Here is a 17,467-nt window from a genome sequence, read left to right on the forward strand (position 1 = left end):
CAGCTGATGTGTCAGAAATTGAGGTCTGTAGCTGGTGCTGTGTATGTTATGGTCAGGAAAGCCATTTAGGATTCATTTGGCTCCCTGACAAGAAGAAAAGGAAATGTGATGTTACCACACCATGCAGTGTGGTAACACAGTGAGGATTGGAGGCTTATGGCACTGTGTGTATTTATTATTGCTGTGGTCCCAGAGCCTGCTCTGAGCATCAAAATGAGATCTGGAAGGCAATGGGCCTAAGACCAGGAGGAATTTTTAGGGTCTCAAACCCCAGGGCCCAAAAGCTCATCCCTGTTTGCCCATCCTCCTCTACCCAGGCAGGGCTGCATGCAGGGCCATGGTTTGAGCTGATCAGAGTAAAAATAATGCAGGCCTGGGAGCAGTAGTGCCATGCTCTGTGCAGAGGGAGCTGAGCTGTCCAGCCATGTGGCAGGAGCTGCTGCTGCCAGGCTGAAACATCTTATTCTGTAGAATAATTTTTATAATGTCTGTACACAGAAATTGTCATACATTTAATATGGATGAATATCAGAATTTTCTGTATTGTGTAGATGGTTTGCTGACTGTCTCCACCAGTAAGGGCACAAGGATGGTACCCTACCTGCTAAGCTCTCCCCACACGTGGTACCTTGTGCTGTATTCCTCCTCCTCTCAACTTGTGGACTCACTGCTTTTAAAAGCATCACATTTTTGCTCCCTGTGTTTATTTCTTCATAGCTATGCCTCTTGCTGCTTTTCTGTGTCTGCTTCAATTCTTCTCACATCCTTGATCCTTAATGCAGGCGCCAGAGCATCTCACAAGGGTATTATGTGAGGTCAGATCCCACATGACAGCTCTCAGCTCCACATGGCCCTTCTCAGAGATGCCAGACATCCATTTTGTGCCACTGGTTCTTCAAGGGGCAGAATAGGTCCTTTTGGAGGGAATCAGGCAGGAAAAAGAGAGGTGGCAGATGTTCCCAATTAGTGAAGCTAGGATTCCAATCCATATTTCTTGTGATTTTTTTTCATGTTGTTGAATGCTAATTATTTCAAAAAGAGATAGCTTTTCTGAAATACAATGATAGATTAGATAGGATTATTATGGGTAAGGATTGATATTGCAGAAGATTCTCTCTGAGGTAAACTCCTCTGAAACCTTTGACTCAGAGCACAGATGTTTGGACACTGCTCTAAGAAAAGCAAGGAATTGACCTTTTAATTAGCATAATATAGTAATTTAGCATAGCAATACTGATTGCTTATTAATCATTTATAATTGTTGTTGTGTATTGATCAAAGGGACTTAGAGATGTGATGGTTCTGCTCTGGATTTTGATAAGTTGATACCAATTTGTGAGCAGCGTCTTAGGTGCAAGTTAGAGGGACTAAAATAGCTGCATCTGCAATGGAAGGCAGTCCCCTTCCAGTTCTCTGTTGCTGTAGGAAGGCAGTCTGGTGGTGACCTATACTGAGACTTCTGGAGAAGTGTGATCCTACTCACAGGTGAGACCGGCAGCTTCAGCTCCCGCCTCCACTATAGGATACCTTCCACTGAGACCTCTTTATGCGCTGGAAATTTGCTCCCTAGAGGTTTAATTGTCCTGGCTGTTTTCTCCCTGACCACATGGGGAAGTTTGCTGCATAGAACCAGTGTGAAACACATCAGGAGGTTAGTGTCTTTAGATTTCTGGCTGTGATAAATCTAAACTTCACAAATACAAAAATGAACTGTAGTGAGCAGGACTGCAATCTTTGCTATCCTAGTCCTTGAAAAAGAAGGAGCCATAAAGTTCTCTTTACGTTCCCTCTCCCTTGTTTTCTGCTGATTGAGCATATAATAGAACCAAAACATTGCTGCTTCATGGCCAGTTTTTGCTTTGCCAGTTTTTTGCTCAGAGCTTTCTGCAGAAAAACAATTATTGTGTAGACACCATTGGAGATGTTCCCACATCTTATTCCATCACATTTAATCCTGCTGAGTGTCAGGGTACTGCAACTTTGCTGGACTAGGTCCTCAACTAGCAACTTGCTTTAGTTCCAAAAGCCAAAGCCCATTTTGAATTAAGTGATGAATGTGTCTACCATTAAGCTTTTAATCAAAGATGAGGATTTGAGGATATGTAGATCCTTCTTACATGATGGATTGGGATGAATTAATTACAGCTGATTCTAGCTGTAAAACTTACTTGAAACTCAATAGCAATTTATTGCCATATTTAGGAAATTCAGGTGGTTCTCTTTGCATTAACTCATGTGAAATTCAGCATATAATGAGAAAACACAGGCAAGCTAAATGTGGTGATGTACCTCAGACATCATCAACCAGCCAGTGCTCCAGTTTCTTTCATGGTGCCGTAGCACAGCCTATGCTGCCCGCATGCCTCCAAGCATCCTTATGCAATGCCATAAGAAGATGGTATTAAGGCATGCTCAGAGGTCAGAGCCTCTGGACAGCTTTAGTTTTCAATCCCTTTCAGTGTCATACACCTTGCACGGATGATCTTGCAGAGGGATTTGCAGGGTTCAAAAGTTCTCTGGCCACAGATGGAAAGGATGTGCCTTCCGAGTGGATGTGCTCTGCCACCCCTTTTCTTAACAGCTTGCAAAACATTTGCAAAGGCAGGCAGCACTTTTTTCTTCCCCTTCCTGTTTTGCTGAATCTGGTTTCTCATTTACCTTGATTTATCACTGCACATAAATCTGGAGGTATCTTTGCACAACCTGCTGGAAAAATGCGTGCTGAGTTTGCTTGTCTCAGCTTTCCTCAGCCCCACGGTGCAGCCTTGTAAAGCTGTGGAGAGATGTGGTGGTGGGCAGGTTGGGAACTGAGAGGGCATAGAGAGAGATCTTTTTCCTGCACAGGATCCATGCCTGGCACCTGCCTGCCCTTGCCATGGCACCAGCTCGTGCTGGGTGATCCATCCACGCTCTGCAGATGAGTGCCCATGGGTGGTGCTGCCAGCTGCAAAGAGGACATGAGAAACCTCTGCCTGCACATGCAGCAGAGCTGCTCTGGTGGAAAATCATCTCAGTTCATGGGATAAACAGCTATCTAAGACAGCACTCAGACCACGGTGAATCCAAGGGTGGACGTCTTCACCTCACCTGGTGAAGCAGGCACGGTCCCAGCATCCACAGGCAGATGTAGTGGGTGAGAGCATGTGCAGCCCTGGTGGCTGCTGAGGCACAGAGATGTGTTGCAGCACTCTGAGATTCACACTGTGGCAGGGAGAGGCTGCTCTGCATCCTGGGGAATGTTTTCACCGATGAATCTAGTGCAACCCTAAAGTTTGTGAAGCATGAAATAAGATTTCTCTTTAAGAGAGAATCATCAGCCCTTACTGAATTATCCAAGTCCTTTCTATTGTTTTAAATTGCCCTCCCAGGACCTCCTGAGTGCTCCCAAGCAGAAGGCATTCATTAGATAACCCAGGAGTTTGGTAGGATAGCAGGAGCTAGCACCTATCCACAGCAAACAGCAACTGTGCAGCCCTTACCGAATTACTATGGAAATGACTGAATCCCTGCAGCGTAGCCTGTTTTACCTATGCATGAGAAAAATAAGGTAATCTCCTCCCCAGGGGAGCGGGTTTGTCACATTTTGAGGTGCTGGAACCTTGGGGTTGAGTGAGGAGCTAGGGCTGATGGGAGGGAAAAAGAAAATTTTGGTGAGATAATAGGCACAAATTCCTTGAATTAAGGGGAGCTTTATGTTGTACTAGGAAGATTCTGCGTGAGTGAACCTAAAAGATTTGGGCAGTTTTGACTGGCCAGAGGAGAGGTAGCCTTAAGAAACCCTGCTGTGCAGTGGGACTGAGTTATCAGTCCCCTGGAATGTCGGGGGATCAAATGTCACTGCACTCCTAAAGGCTGGTGAAGAGCACACGTTCTACAGGTCCCTGCAGGTCCTTCAAACTCCTCTCTTGAACAGCAGGAGTGAGAGTTGTTGAATCCATAGCTGGGCTATGCAGATGCTACCGTTGTTGCTGATGCAGGAAAGTGCCTAACATGGGGAAGCTCTCCTTGCTTCCTCTTCCTTGCTGCTGTTTCAGATCCCAAGGCAGCCAGCCCTCTGTGGGTTGCAGTTTGGTGCCCAGAGGGTGAGCATGTTGCCCAGGACATCAGTGACTTACCCTTCTAAAGCAGCTCAGCATCGTTCACGTTCCCAATTTAAAGGGAAGTCAGAATCCCACCTGCAGCTGAAGAGGGAATGTTCAGATCCTCCTCTGCTTTCTGCTTCAGATTTGTGGGAAGAGGTCGGGGCCTTGAGCACCAGACTGCTGCCATCCCACTGCCCTAGGCTGCTTGTAGAGAGGAATATTCACCATTAGTGGGGACAGGATGCTGGAGAGCAGTCTGTGACATTGACATGGAGCATATGTGTGCCACATGGTGCCACTGTGTGCCTCATTGCACTTTATCTCCTAGAACAGCAGCTTCGTGGTAAGAAACCAAGGGCACGCCTGCAATGAGTCACTTTGGGGGCCATGTTTCATTTAGCTGGAGCACTCCATGATGCTGATGCCACATGTTGTGAGTACTCCTGGACTGACAGATTAATTATTAATTGATGTGTCTTATGAATTTTTCAGTGTTTTCTCACACTGTGAATCACAAAGTGAAACCACCTTTTATGAGACAAAGATCTCTCCTAAAGCCCAACATCAAAGCTGCAAAATTGTCATCCATGTTGTGATCTTGTTCAGCCTTCACCATGAGCATGTTTGCTTTGAAATACCTAATCAACCATTTGCTGAGGTACAGAACTCCCAGCATGTTAAAGGATGAGTACCTTGAAACTTTCTCTTTGAGGCATTTGGCCCCTATAACCATGCTCGCATGGATTTGGCTGCACTAATTATTTTGGGAGGAGTTAAGCCAGGCTTAGGAGGAACATGAGTGGGTCATGGCTTTTGTCTTAGTCCTCCAGCCACAGAAAATAATTCACTAAGTGGCATTTTCAGACCCCCCAGCTTCATGGTGGTGTGCTGGATATAGGGACAGAGAAAATTAATATTTGGGATTGCTGAGAGTGCCCCCAGCCAAGACAGTCCCTGCTTAGCAGCTGCCCACCTGATCACCTGTTCCTGGGTGCCAATTCTGCCAGGGAGGAAAACCAACACAGGTAATAGCTGAGGATTTCATGGAGAACTGGACTAAATGCTTTCCTTTCCAGAAGAATAAAAGCCAGGTGTGTTTCCACTCCCAATGCAGCATAAAGAAGGTTGCTGCAGCTCAGCATTTACTCTGCCAGAGCATTTAAAATGTATTTTTCCAGAACCCTGTTGCAAATGGCTGGTCCTCTGCAGGAGCACATGTCATGGGAGGGCCACTGGATCCACCACCACACTGTAACCTTCCACAGGGGAAGGGACATGCCCTGGGACAGGCCCTAGTTATGCCTCAGGAATGGAGACATTGTGACATCTGCTGCCTTTGCTGGGAAGCAGGAATCAGCATCAGCAGTGGCTGGCAGGGAGGGATTAAACTGTTAAATGGTCCCAGTGGTTTCTGGCTGGTGCTGATGGCAGTTTCACCAACAATACCTGTCACGTCCGTGGCATAAATGTCAGGTATGGAAGGTTGTATCTCCACGTTGCATCCTGTCAGGACAAACCCTCTTAGCTTTCAACAATGCTATTTCATTATAAACCCTTACAGTTTACAACGTTATTTCATTACAAACCCTTGTAGTTTACAACAATGTTATTCCCAGCAGAGCTGAGCTCAGAGCTTGGGTTTAGCTCCTGTGCCGTGTTTCACTCCCTGTGTCTGTTGGGACCGTGCCCTATCAGTCCATGTTTGGTGGAACAGCTGGATCCACTCTGCTCTTACCAACCAGCCAAAGGCTGTGTACAGCCTGTCACCTAGAGCAAACCATTTCCATAAAATGCAATTCCACACAGCCTGTCACCTGTGCCACCAGCATCGTCCCCAGACTGGGTGGGTTCATCCCATCTGCAGCCCTCTCGCTGTGGTCGATAGCAAGAGAGCTGTGCCCTGCTCAGTCCCCAGGCAGGTGGGTGGATCTGAGGTGTGAATCTGGACTGAAGTGCTTTGTGCACAGCAAAGAAAGGGAAGAGGAGGGCAGCCTGGGCTGCTCCAGTGGCTCTTTCGGAGCCGTGGCAGCAATTGTAAATGGTTTGGCTTTAGCTGTGATAAACTGAAGCTGGAGTTTTCAATATAAGCACTTCAAATAAAACACTTGGACTCCAAAAGCATGGGGATTTAAAATCCCCTAATACTGTTCATGGCCTTGCACTGCCTTTGGCATTTCCTGGTATAAGTAGAAGTGAGCCTGGGCTCTTGGCTTTAAAAACAATAAGGCTCAGGCTGGGCGATGTGTGGGTGATCTCTGATGCAGCAAACACTTTAGATGTGGGTTTGGTAGGTGCCTGTGCATCTCACTGAAGATCTTGTAGACTAATTAGGCTGGCTGGTTGTGTCTGTTTCTGCCTTTCAAAGATGTAGAGGGATTATCTCCTATCCTTTCACCATAACAGGAAGAAAATTCTCTCAGTGAGTTTGTTTCAGGGACATGGAAGCAAAGGATTGCTTCTGTAGGCCAGCAACTGGTTCTTACTGGTAATCAAAACTGTCAGACTCTCATGAGGAATGTTTTAAACTCCTTTCTATTATTTACTAGTGCCCACTAAAAATTATTCCTTATTAACAGTTTATATGTAAAAAGCCTGTCTTCTTGCAAGGTCTTTTTCTTGCAATTGAACCCTCAGCAGGGTTTAGAGTAGATACCTGCCCTGCCATGCCTGCAGGGCTAGGCTGGCTGCAGTGCTGGTCAGTTTGGGGTTCCACTTAAAACCTAATCTACATATAGTTTTTAAATTTTATTCTTTTGCTTTAGCAACTGTTACACCAATGTAGATAATCTCTGCAGGGCAGGCAGAGAGAACTAATGTGGTTGCGGGTAGATGTATGAAAACATCTAATTTACCAGCAGGCAGTTGGGTAATGATCAGTTGAGAATTACAAATTATGTAAATCATGTATTTGTGGCATGCTGCTGAAGAAAAGCCCAGTGCATATGACAAATCATATATATACTGAAATCTATAATACTTTTCACATTTAATTGACTGGGGCAACCTTATGATTTATATCTTTGCTTTATTCACAGCACACCCATAACATAGTCATAATGCAGAACGAAACTAATTCATTTTCTCTTTGACTTCTTAAATCATTTATGTATTTGGATGTCAAGTACTTGAATATAAAGTGGGCATGCATGTGGCAGATAATAAATAGCTGATTCTCTAGTTAAGAAATTGAGTTTTAATGATATTAAGGTCTGTGTTGCCTTACATGGTCTTGCTTAGATGGCATGCCTCACATTTGCACCTTGCCTTATTTCACAAGCAAAGTATGTTTTATGGGTACCAGCATTACTCTCTTAATGGCCCTGTATAGTGTTATGGCTGTGTAAAATGTACTCTGCTTGCTCTGATGGCAGCAGGAGCCTTTCTCAGGCATAGGAGGAGACTGTGGCTGAGTTGTTGGGCTGCTGCTCTTAATCGTAAGAGATCTGCTGGAGGGTGCCAGGAGGACAGGCAGGGGCTGTCTCATTAGTACCATTCTGTAGACAACAAGAAGAAAATGTTATTTTGGCTACTACAGGCTAGGATTGCTTTCCCAAAGATCAGTTTTTATCATGGAGCTATCATGCAGAATCATTGAAAATACAGCCTTGAAAGATTTCTTTTGTTTCTTTTAAATACCAGTTTACTTGGCTTGGCATCACTGCTTAGTCTTGGGAAGCACAGCCCTGAAAAGCAATACCTTATCCACTCAACCACAGCCACAAAGACTGCCTAGGCTGCTTGTTGGCTCCTAAGAAAAGTAATCTTCTACAGTCAGATCTTTCCTTGACACCTGTAGCATTACTGGAAAACATCTGCACAATCAAGATAGTGCAGCAAGCGTGAGGCAATTTGTTGGCTCATTATCATACTGCAAAATCAACCCTCCTCCACAGCAGCATCCTCAATTTCTAAATTTAGCTCCTGAGTTATTTTGGGTAGTGTGTGATTAACCTCAATTACTGTAGCTCAAATAGAATTCAAATAATGCCCCCTCTTTCAGAATTGCAAAGAAATGGAAATCTGGGTCTGTACATTTCCTACCCTTAGTGAAGCAGCTCCAGGAGGTGCTTCCACACTGGTGCAGGATAGTTGTGAGGTGCATTTATTCATGGGGAAACTAACAGGGGCGGCTGATCCTGAAAGGTGCTGGTAATCCATGGCTCTGTGCTGGTGCTGGGATCAGGAATATAAAGATGAACCACACCAGCAGATTACGTCATGCAGCAGTGTGAATGAAACCATTGAAGCTTCAATGGATTTGGATCACATTCAGGACACTTTGTAGTTTTCCTGAATTAAATCCAGAACAAAGACTCCCAAAGGCTAATCAAAAACACACTTTCCATCAATCTCAGCCGTAGTCAGTGTTGACTCTGGAAAATCAGTGGTGAAGCAACGTGCAGAAATAGCACCTGCAGCTGTGCAGATCTGCAGGAGTTTGTGTGGGAGGGGAGAGCGAGGGATGTGCAGGCAGACAGACGAGGAGATTCCATGGAAAGAGATGGGCTGGGGGCAGTGTGGTGTTTCAGCTGATCCAGAGAGCACCAACAGATGAGCTCATTGTTCATCAGGCTGAGAATCGGAACCTTTGCCATCACTGTAGGTGTAACTTTCCAGACTACACTGCACCAGACTGCCTCAGGGTGAGAGTGCTCGGCCCCAGGAGGCAGCAGGGCAGGCATCAAAAACTCTGTCTTGGATTGCTGAACATTGTGTTTGTCCTTTGTGAGGGTTTCTCTCCCAGAATGTGGCCCCTCACCACTGGATCTGTCTATCAACAGTGTAGCTCAGGTGGTCAGCCTGAGGAACTGAACTGCTCCTGAAGGTGTTGCACTGGTTAATTTTTCACCTCGATTTGCCTTTTGTTTTTATGCAGCTGGACAACCCTGATGAGCAAGCAGCGCAGATCAGACGCGAGTTAGATGGACGTCTCCAAATGGCAGAACAAATTGCCAAGGTAAAAAAAAAAAGTCTACTGTTATTAATAACCTCTTCATTTAGGAGTATGCAAGGAGTTTGATGCAGCCCCCAGGTCCCATCATTCTCTTACAAGTTTTTTCTCACAATAATTACCAGTTAAAAATGATCAGATTTTTAATTGCCAACAAAACAAGATGAACCTGTTGTGATGTGCATCTCTTGGAATGTCCTGATGAGCTGGGACAGTTAGGTTCCTGAAAAATCCCTTGTGAATCCTCAGAGATGTCACATTTCTATGCTAGACAATAAGGTGGATGATGATGTGTAAAAAAGGAGCCAGGAATAATCCTAATGGGATTTGTGTTGTTTGCTGAACTGATGGGAGCCACAATTTCCTGCCTGTAGGTAAATGCTGCCTCAATGAAGGTCCTTCAGATGTATTGTCCCAAAGAAGTTCACACTGTGCATGAGAGCAGTCAGGCCATCTGCAGACATTGCTGCTGCTTGAAGCAGTAGGCACAGGACCTCCAAACAGCTCTGATAACCAAGCACTCAGCTAATCTCCCTAGAGAGCCTTCTGTAAGGAGCCATCTCCCTAGGAGCAAATCACACCCTCACACAGTGCAGGGTCACATGGCCTCCAATGGACCACGGATGATGGAGAGAATCCTGTTGACATCAGTATGGCTGTGTGTTATCCTCACCTCTAATCAGATGCTCTGAGTCACTGATAAAACCCTAATGGGGCTGAAGTCATTTGGGATGATCTATCTGGCTGTTCTTGATAATCAAGAAACCATTACTACAAGGCAAAAACAAAATCTAATCAGAGAGACAAGCTCAGTCTAGGGGCCTGCCTTTCAGCAGCAGTCCTCTCAGCACTGAGCTGGGCCCAAATTAGGATTTTTTTTTTTTTTTATAAGAAAGGTAATATCAGAGCTGTTTGCAACCACACTGATATGCCTGGGTGTGAAAAGCAGAGCATATTGATTTATAGTTAGGCATTAACAGTGTGCTGGTGGAGCCTGCACGCTCCTCCTCACTAACACCTCTGTTAAACATCTGCTGCTGTTTCGTCTTTGGGGACATGGGCTCTGGTTTTCCCCACTTCACTGATAAAATTAGTGAGATGCCCAAGGACCACATGGCTAATCAATGGTGCAGCAAAACAGCAAACTGACTGTAGCTCTTTTGTTCAGTGTTTGGCTCTTTGCCATTTCATTCTTGTCAAGAAAACCTACAGTACTTATTTGCAGTGAAATGTAAGCCTCTGCATTGAGTGCAGCTGCTCTGGTTCTGAGAGGGGTAGATGGGTAGCCAGGTCCTGAGTGTCAGAAAAAGATTGCCTGGTTTGGTTATTTCATTTTCTCTTTGTGGCATGTAGAACAACAATATGTATGATTCAGTAGCAGTCAGCAGAAGCTGCGGCTTCATGGATTATTTTTGTGCAAATGAGAATTTGCCATTTTCATTCTTCCCCCAAGGATGCTGAAAACAAACCATGACACTGTTGGCTGTCCGAGAGAGAGTCAGGGGGAAACTCCTCAACATAACCTGACAGATCTCTGTGCAGAATTCAACCTTCAAAATACAACAGTGCAGGTTGGAGGGTGGTTTAGAGTAAAAGGGACTTACCTGTGTTCCAGCTGGCAGCTAGGGATATTTAATCTCTGTCATGGTACTGCAGCAGACTTTCTCTTCAGAATGTCAGGTCCCGCCAGCATCTGCCTGTGAGAAGCCTTGTGCTTTCAGATCCATGAATACCATATTTTGGAGGCATCCAAATGACCTTTTGAATCCTTTTCTGTAGCCTTCTTTCAGGGCAAGGCTGCTTTCCCTGTAACAGAGGACAGGTTCACAATTCAGCTCAGTGAAAGGATAGCATTTCCATTTTTATCTCCAATTTGCAGCTTTTAATACAGATTTGCTGCACAGGGAGGCTTGCAGTGCTTGTGAAACCAGCACTGAGCTGTCTGTCCTGGAGATTCCATGCTCAAGGCAAATTAATGCCTCGTTGATAAATTAAGAAATTCACACTAGGACATTTGCACTTCAGAGGCACCAAAGGCTGTGGAGTCTTACGGGACCAGTGGCTCTGCAAGGCTTTGTCTGAGCTGTTGTGTGACCTTGAACAAGTCACTGTTGGTGCCAGCTTTCCTGTCTCTGGGTACCAGGACACAGCTCTGGGTCTTTTTGCCTTCCCATGTGCTGAGGAGAGAGCAGCTCAGTGTGGCAGCAGGGCAGTGCTAGGCAAAGTCCCCCACTGAGCCTGACTCCATCAAAGCACGTCAGCCCAGCCTCGGAGCCAGGCAGCTTCAGGATCACACTCTGTGGCAAGCAGATGTTTTAAAGCTGAACCTGGACAGGCTTTTCAGTCTGCTTGTTGTACTTTTCCAGCAGCTAAATAGAGCTGCATTACAGCTGAGAGCTTAGTGGTGCCAAGGCAAATGTATGTTTTTCTCTGCAGTAGCAATTGCTCTGCTGTCCTGTGGTGCCTTTTCCCCCTCCCAGTTGCCTGGCCTCAAGGACAAGGAGGAACACGTGTAGGGTTAACTAAATGAGACCTTGTGGTGACACTAGAGTGACATGTCTATCTGGGGCTGGACGCACTCTGCTCCAGCCTGCTGATCAGGTCATTCCTCAGTATTTTAATTCTGCTTCTCGCCATGTTTGTGCCTCTCTCCCTATTCCTGATCCTCTCTCTGCTCCTCATGGGGAGGTGACTAATGCCCTTTCTTGCTGTTGTCTGCATCTCTTGATAGTATCTTACTCCAGTCTTTCCCCAGCTTTATCTCCAGTCTCATGGGTGACTTGAGACCACATGTGCATCTCTGCATTTCCAACATCAGTTAAATAGTACCAGTTAAACTGTTATGCATCACTTCAAACTACGATTTAGCCTTAATACGAGAAGTTGCTGGTGGCACACCGTGAAATGTCTCAGTCCTTGCTGCACTGCTGAAGAGGTTTGTGAGGGCAGTGCCAAAATTGCAGTCCCTGGAGAGATGGATGACAGCAGGGTAAAAAAGCAATAATGTCTGAACATCATTGCCGCAGCAGTAGGTCTCAAAATATACAAAACATTTGTGCCTTTTTTTTTTTCCCTAGGAGTGTCTTGCAACTTATATAATGTACAGACTATACAGGAGGCTGATAAGGTAGTTTATTTCACTTTAGATCTAATTTACATGAGGGAACTGCTTCCCAAGATTGAAGCTGGAAACAGATTACTTCAACTGCTTTGTGTGAGTGTTGCTGTGAGCTCTGCTTGTAGTGGGTAAGATCTTGAGGACTGATGCAAAAACTAGTGCAGAGAACTCTTTCAGCAGCCTGATGACAGTCCTCTAGAAGAAACATGACCTTGTTTTCTTTTCTAGCATACATTTTACAAATGGCTTTTTGCAATGTTGTGAATTGCCACCACGATTGCTTCCACGTCAGCCTCGTGTTCCCTGGCTGCAGATGCTGCCTTCCTGTCTTACACCTTGCACAGTGTCTCATAACCCACTGAGAGACACTCGAATCCTGAGCAGATTCAGGCCATGGGAAGAGTTGTCAGAAGATGTAGGGCTCAGGCTGGTGATGGGCAGCAGTTCAAAGCTGAGAACATGCATTGGGGAACATCATATTTTGCTCTCACTGTCAGCCTTGGTTTTAGAGTTTAAATTTCCTGTTGACAGCAAGCAGCACTGGAGGGTCTCAGAGTGAAAGGTTGTCTTCTTGTGGGGAGGCTCAGGCCTTGACAAGTAGTGGAAAGGATGTTTTACCCCTTCCAGTTAGGACCAAACATTCCTGCCCACACATGGCTGGTTTTCCCTCTTTGGGCTCCTTTCATACCTAGAAACCTGATGAAGCAACCATTCAGAAGTGATTCAAAGAGAGCTGGCACAACTGGGAGACTGGAAAACAAATTTCGTACTCTCAGCATCCTCTGAATCCTCACTAAGTTGCTGTTGGTCACAAAGTTCAGGTGAGATGTGGCCTGGAGTGTTTGTAATTGGGAATACATCCATAGGAAAAAGCCATTTGCAGACAGAACGTCAGGGAAATGCAAGTGCATGCAAGGTACAGGAAAGTTGGACAAGTACCAAGCAGTAATTCTATGAGAAACTAGCAATAATGTTTCTGCATTACTCAGGAGGAAACTGTAATTTATCATCCGGTTTGTAGGAGTTCCTTGCTCACAAACCTCTGCAGATGCTTGTCCTAGGGTGACTTTATGATGCTTGTATCCCCAGTTGTGTGTTCTGTTTATGCTGGATATTAAGTTCTGCACCTTTCAGACTGGTTCTGAGAGAGAAAGGGGGAGAAGAAGCGTGGAGTTTGTTCCAGAAGCTGCACTTGCTCCCCTGCCTTCCCTCTCCTGGACTGTGTTGTCTGCAGCGTGGACAGCAGGGAGAGCTCTCCTTTGCTTTTAGTTAGTTTTTAGCTAGCTGAGGCAGAGAAGTTGCCTGGATTGTGGCTTTTTTTTTTTTTTCTTGGAACTGATCAGCCCTGCTCTGGACTGAAAACCCAGGAAAACACTGGGAGCTCACACCTGTGGCCCACTGGGGCCCAGGACATGGCATTTTCCAGCACAGAAGGGACTGAGTGAGCCGAGCTACACCCCATGACAAGGACTTTCTGAATTGGCCATCTCTTCGGAAGAGCAAGACGTTTTATTGCTTAATATTTTTCATTTTTTATGCATGTGAATACTTCACTCGTTAAATAAACAGAGGGTTTTTTCCACCTTTCTCCAAGGAAATATTTTCCTGAACCAGTTAGGGGAGGGGTCACTTGAATCTGCTTTCTAGGGGGACCCATCTGGAAGTTTTCTCCCAGATTCACCCTAAACCAGAACAATGCTCTTGGGGAATTCTCCCACTGCAACAAGTGGTTGTTGATTGTCACAAATGTTCATTCTGCTGTGTTTGTTTCCAAATCCAAGGAGCGCAAGTTTCCCAAGTTTGTGTCCAAAGAAATGGAGAACATGTACATTGAGGAGCTGAAGTCATCTGTCAATCTCCTGATGGCAAACTTGGAGAGCATGCCTGTGTCTAAGGGAGGCTCCGAGTTCAAGCTGCAGAAGCTGAAACGAAGCCACAACACCTCAATAATTGACATGGGAGAGGAAAATGAGAACCAGCTCTCCAAGTCAGATGTCGTGCTGTCATTCTCCCTGGAGGTAAGCTACGTGCACACAACAGTATGCAGGGTTCGTGGGAGTAAAAAGCACAAGAGCCAACTTCTGCTCAGTTCAAATTTAGGCTAGGTGGAGAGAGGTGAATAGAAATCACTCTCTGTTTACTGGAAGCTTTGCCTGTGATTAAACGCTGTGTCCTTTCTGGTGTCTCACCACCTTGTTGGAACAATCTGTGTGATATCCACTGTCTGGCATTTTGTGATGATGTGTATCAAATGGCTCAGAAATCTGCATCAGTAGCTGATCTCTTCAGGCAGTTTGTTTCTGAGTGTAGCCCAGTAACCCTGAGTCTGTATTGTCCCCCAAAACCATTACAATAATGCAACACTGTAAATATCAGCATGTTTAACTATTGCCAGCCAGAAGGGTTGCTTTATTTCCCTAGAGAATTGCTTCCTCTGTGAAGAATTGTGAAAAATTCCTGGGGTTTGAATTCCCCCAACAGCTTGGTTTGCAGTTTGTGTGGAAATGCTATGCTGTGCTGGGTTGCTCTCTGATCTCTGTTGCTTGCTGACTTTCTGCTCAGTGCTCTGTTGAGCAGTTTGTGCAGCCAGGGGAAGGCAGGGTGCTGCTGCTGCCTCTGACACGGGCTGCCTCAGTCCTGGACAGTGTTGCTCAGTAGCTGTTTTCAGCCAGCTCAGTTGTTTTATGCAAACACATTTGTGGTCTATTTGTGGGCATGTTTACTTCAAGGAGTCACCAGCTCACCCATACAAAATTGTTGCTGTCTGTCAATGAGTGGGATTACATTACATTGTCAAAACAACTACCAGGATGGAGTCAAAAATGTAGGATGCAGAAAAATCAGAAAATTCTATTTTTGTGTAGTTTCCTGTTTATTTGTCTTCCCAGGGGGTCTCTTGTTACACCTATCATGCTAATGCAAAACTCAACAACCCTGGTTGTCCAGTCTCAGAATTTAACTCATTAAGTGTCTGAAATCATCTTTATAGTATTCAGTTCACTCTTATTTAAACTAGGGCTGTGAACCCAGAGATGGTGCCTTCAAGAGCAGCATCAAATAAGGCTGACCTGCAAGCATTCCCATCCGGAGGAGCAGGGAGCTATCACAGAGCAGCAGCCCCCCAGTGCAGAGGATGTGCAGTGTGTACAGCTGTGTGTGAAGGGACACCCTTACAGCAGGGTGTCACAAATGCTCTGCTCCAGCTGAACCCCATCTGCTGGGCAGTCCAAGCCCAGTGAAGCACTGACTTCAGGAGCTGGCACGTCTGGGCACTGCTCAGTGCACAAAGCTCCTGCTGCAAGAAAGCTTTTACCAAAAATGTGCACTTGTCAGAGGGTTTGTGGAGCTTTGTGTGCCAGGGCAAGGATCCTCAGCTCCAGACACATCAGAAGACTTGAGGAGAGGAATTTTAAACCCCTGTGTATATACTACATAAATAGCTGTAATAAAACATGAACAGGAACTCCCACAGTGAATCTTGTAGAAATGTTTAAGGTATGTGGTTAATGGGATTAATCACCTTTAAAAAGAAGAAAAAAAATTAATTACCTGCAAGAAACTTGGGTGGTGATTTCTTAATTAGAAAGATTTTTCTATAAGCGAGATGAAGAAAGATTTTTTTAATTTTTTTTTTTTACCAGAAATGTAGAGTGGAAAAGGAGCAGCAGTTTTAAACTGGAAGAGGGTAGATCTAGATTGAGTAAAAAAAAGAAAATGGTTTTTATGAGAGTGGTAGGACACTGCAACAGGGAACAACTGGGGCATAGGTATTTCATCCTTGGAATTTTTGAAGATCAGGTTGAATGAGGCTCTGAGCAACCTGATCTAGTGAAAGATATCCCTGCCTCAGCATGGGGATTGGACCAGATGATTTTCAAATGTCAACCCCAAACCATTCTATGATTAATATGGAAAATGTGCTTTTGGCACAAGCTGAGTAGTTGTGTGCTTTTTTTTTTCTGGATTTGACATATTAAGGCACTCCTAGATGGGGCAGGACCGTGTCTGTGGAGCCCATCTCCTGAAGCTTGGTACAGCCCTGACATCCAGGGGTTTCAGTGAGCCCACGTGCAGTCAGAGGAATCCTGGTGTGCATACAGACCTGGCTGGCTGCCACACTGCCCACTCAGCCTGGGCAGTGCTGTGGGCCTGATACTGCTGGGACTGAGAGATTTTAGCCTGCTAGCAGCTGCTAACTTTTTTCCCAAGGGAAAATTTCTCAAGAAATCTTCTCAAAACAATCTTGGCAAACAACTATCCTTTCTCAAAACAATCTTTCTCCAGGAGGTGTTTTGCCTTTCTAGTTCTCAAAAAAAACCCCATTTTAGCTGTTTCTCTAGTTTAACCAATGGGATTAGAGAGGTGTCATTCCTATTCACCAATCATGTTAAGTCTGTATCAGAACACCTTATAAAAAGTAGCAAGAATTACACAATAAAGCTTTTCTATACTCTTCACCTTCTGAAATATTTGGAGTCTCTCATCTTTTTTCGTGTCCTACAGCGACAGGCAGTGCCACTGTCCCTGCCCACTGCCACTGTGAACACCCAGCAGCATGTGAGGGACCCCAGCACTGGCTCACCCCATGGGTTCAGCAGCCCCAGCAAGGGCTGAAGGAGGCTGCTGCTCTTACATTTCTCTTCTGTGCCTGCAGGTTGTCATCATGGAGGTGCAGGGGCTGAAGTCGCTGGCCCCCAACCGCATCGTGTACTGCACCATGGAGGTTGAAGGCGGGGAGAAGCTGCAGACGGACCAGGCTGAAGCCTCAAAGCCAACGTAAGCCTTGCTCTGCTTTTTGGTGTCTCCACCATGCTCTCCTCTGCCCTGTCCCTGCACTGCCAAGTCACTGCAGATAGCTCTGGCTCCTGCATGGTAAGGGCAGGACTCTCAGAAGCAGGGGAGAAACAGGGCCTTCCACACATGCAGAGTGTTGTCCTGCAGCTAAGAATGGCACCTAAGCCCTGACTGAGGGGAATAAAGTGTTAATGAGAGGCTTATGTCTCATGTAGCCATAGAGAGATAAATTTGTGCCTGTACGTAAGTGCTTTACTAAATAGGGATGGAGTTAAGCATGTGCATAGATAAGTACTTGTCTGAGAGTCCATCTGAACTGGTGCCATCAGGTATAGGTACATTATCCTGTCCTCACTGTCAGGGTTTTGGCAGTCCTATGAGAAAGAAAACAGCTGGCAGGGACACAGTCTGGCAGCCACAGCCAGAGGTGGAAGAAAGGATCTGGGAAAAGCTTCAAATGACTCAGTTAAAGCTTTATCTGAGGCCTCTCTGGCCCAGTCCCATTCAAGGGCAGAGTCTTGT

At 45.5% G+C, this 17,467-nt stretch overlaps 1 protein-coding gene across 2 annotated transcripts in view; it reads left to right on the top strand.

The window, feature by feature from the left end:
- CADPS (calcium dependent secretion activator) overlaps positions 1 to 17,467 on the top strand; it is a 208,717-nt gene that overhangs the window by 62,673 nt on the left and 128,577 nt on the right. For both annotated transcript variants that reach the window (XM_063411759.1, XM_063411760.1), the window contains exons 4-6: positions 8,959 to 9,039; positions 13,933 to 14,169; positions 16,806 to 16,927. In XM_063411759.1, coding sequence (XP_063267829.1) covers positions 8,959 to 9,039; positions 13,933 to 14,169; positions 16,806 to 16,927 — 440 coding nt within the window. The remainder of the gene's footprint in view (positions 1 to 8,958; positions 9,040 to 13,932; positions 14,170 to 16,805; positions 16,928 to 17,467) is intronic.

Source organism: Prinia subflava, chromosome 14 (assembly GCF_021018805.1).
Source record: "Prinia subflava isolate CZ2003 ecotype Zambia chromosome 14, Cam_Psub_1.2, whole genome shotgun sequence".
Taxonomy (NCBI): Eukaryota; Metazoa; Chordata; class Aves; order Passeriformes; family Cisticolidae; genus Prinia; species Prinia subflava.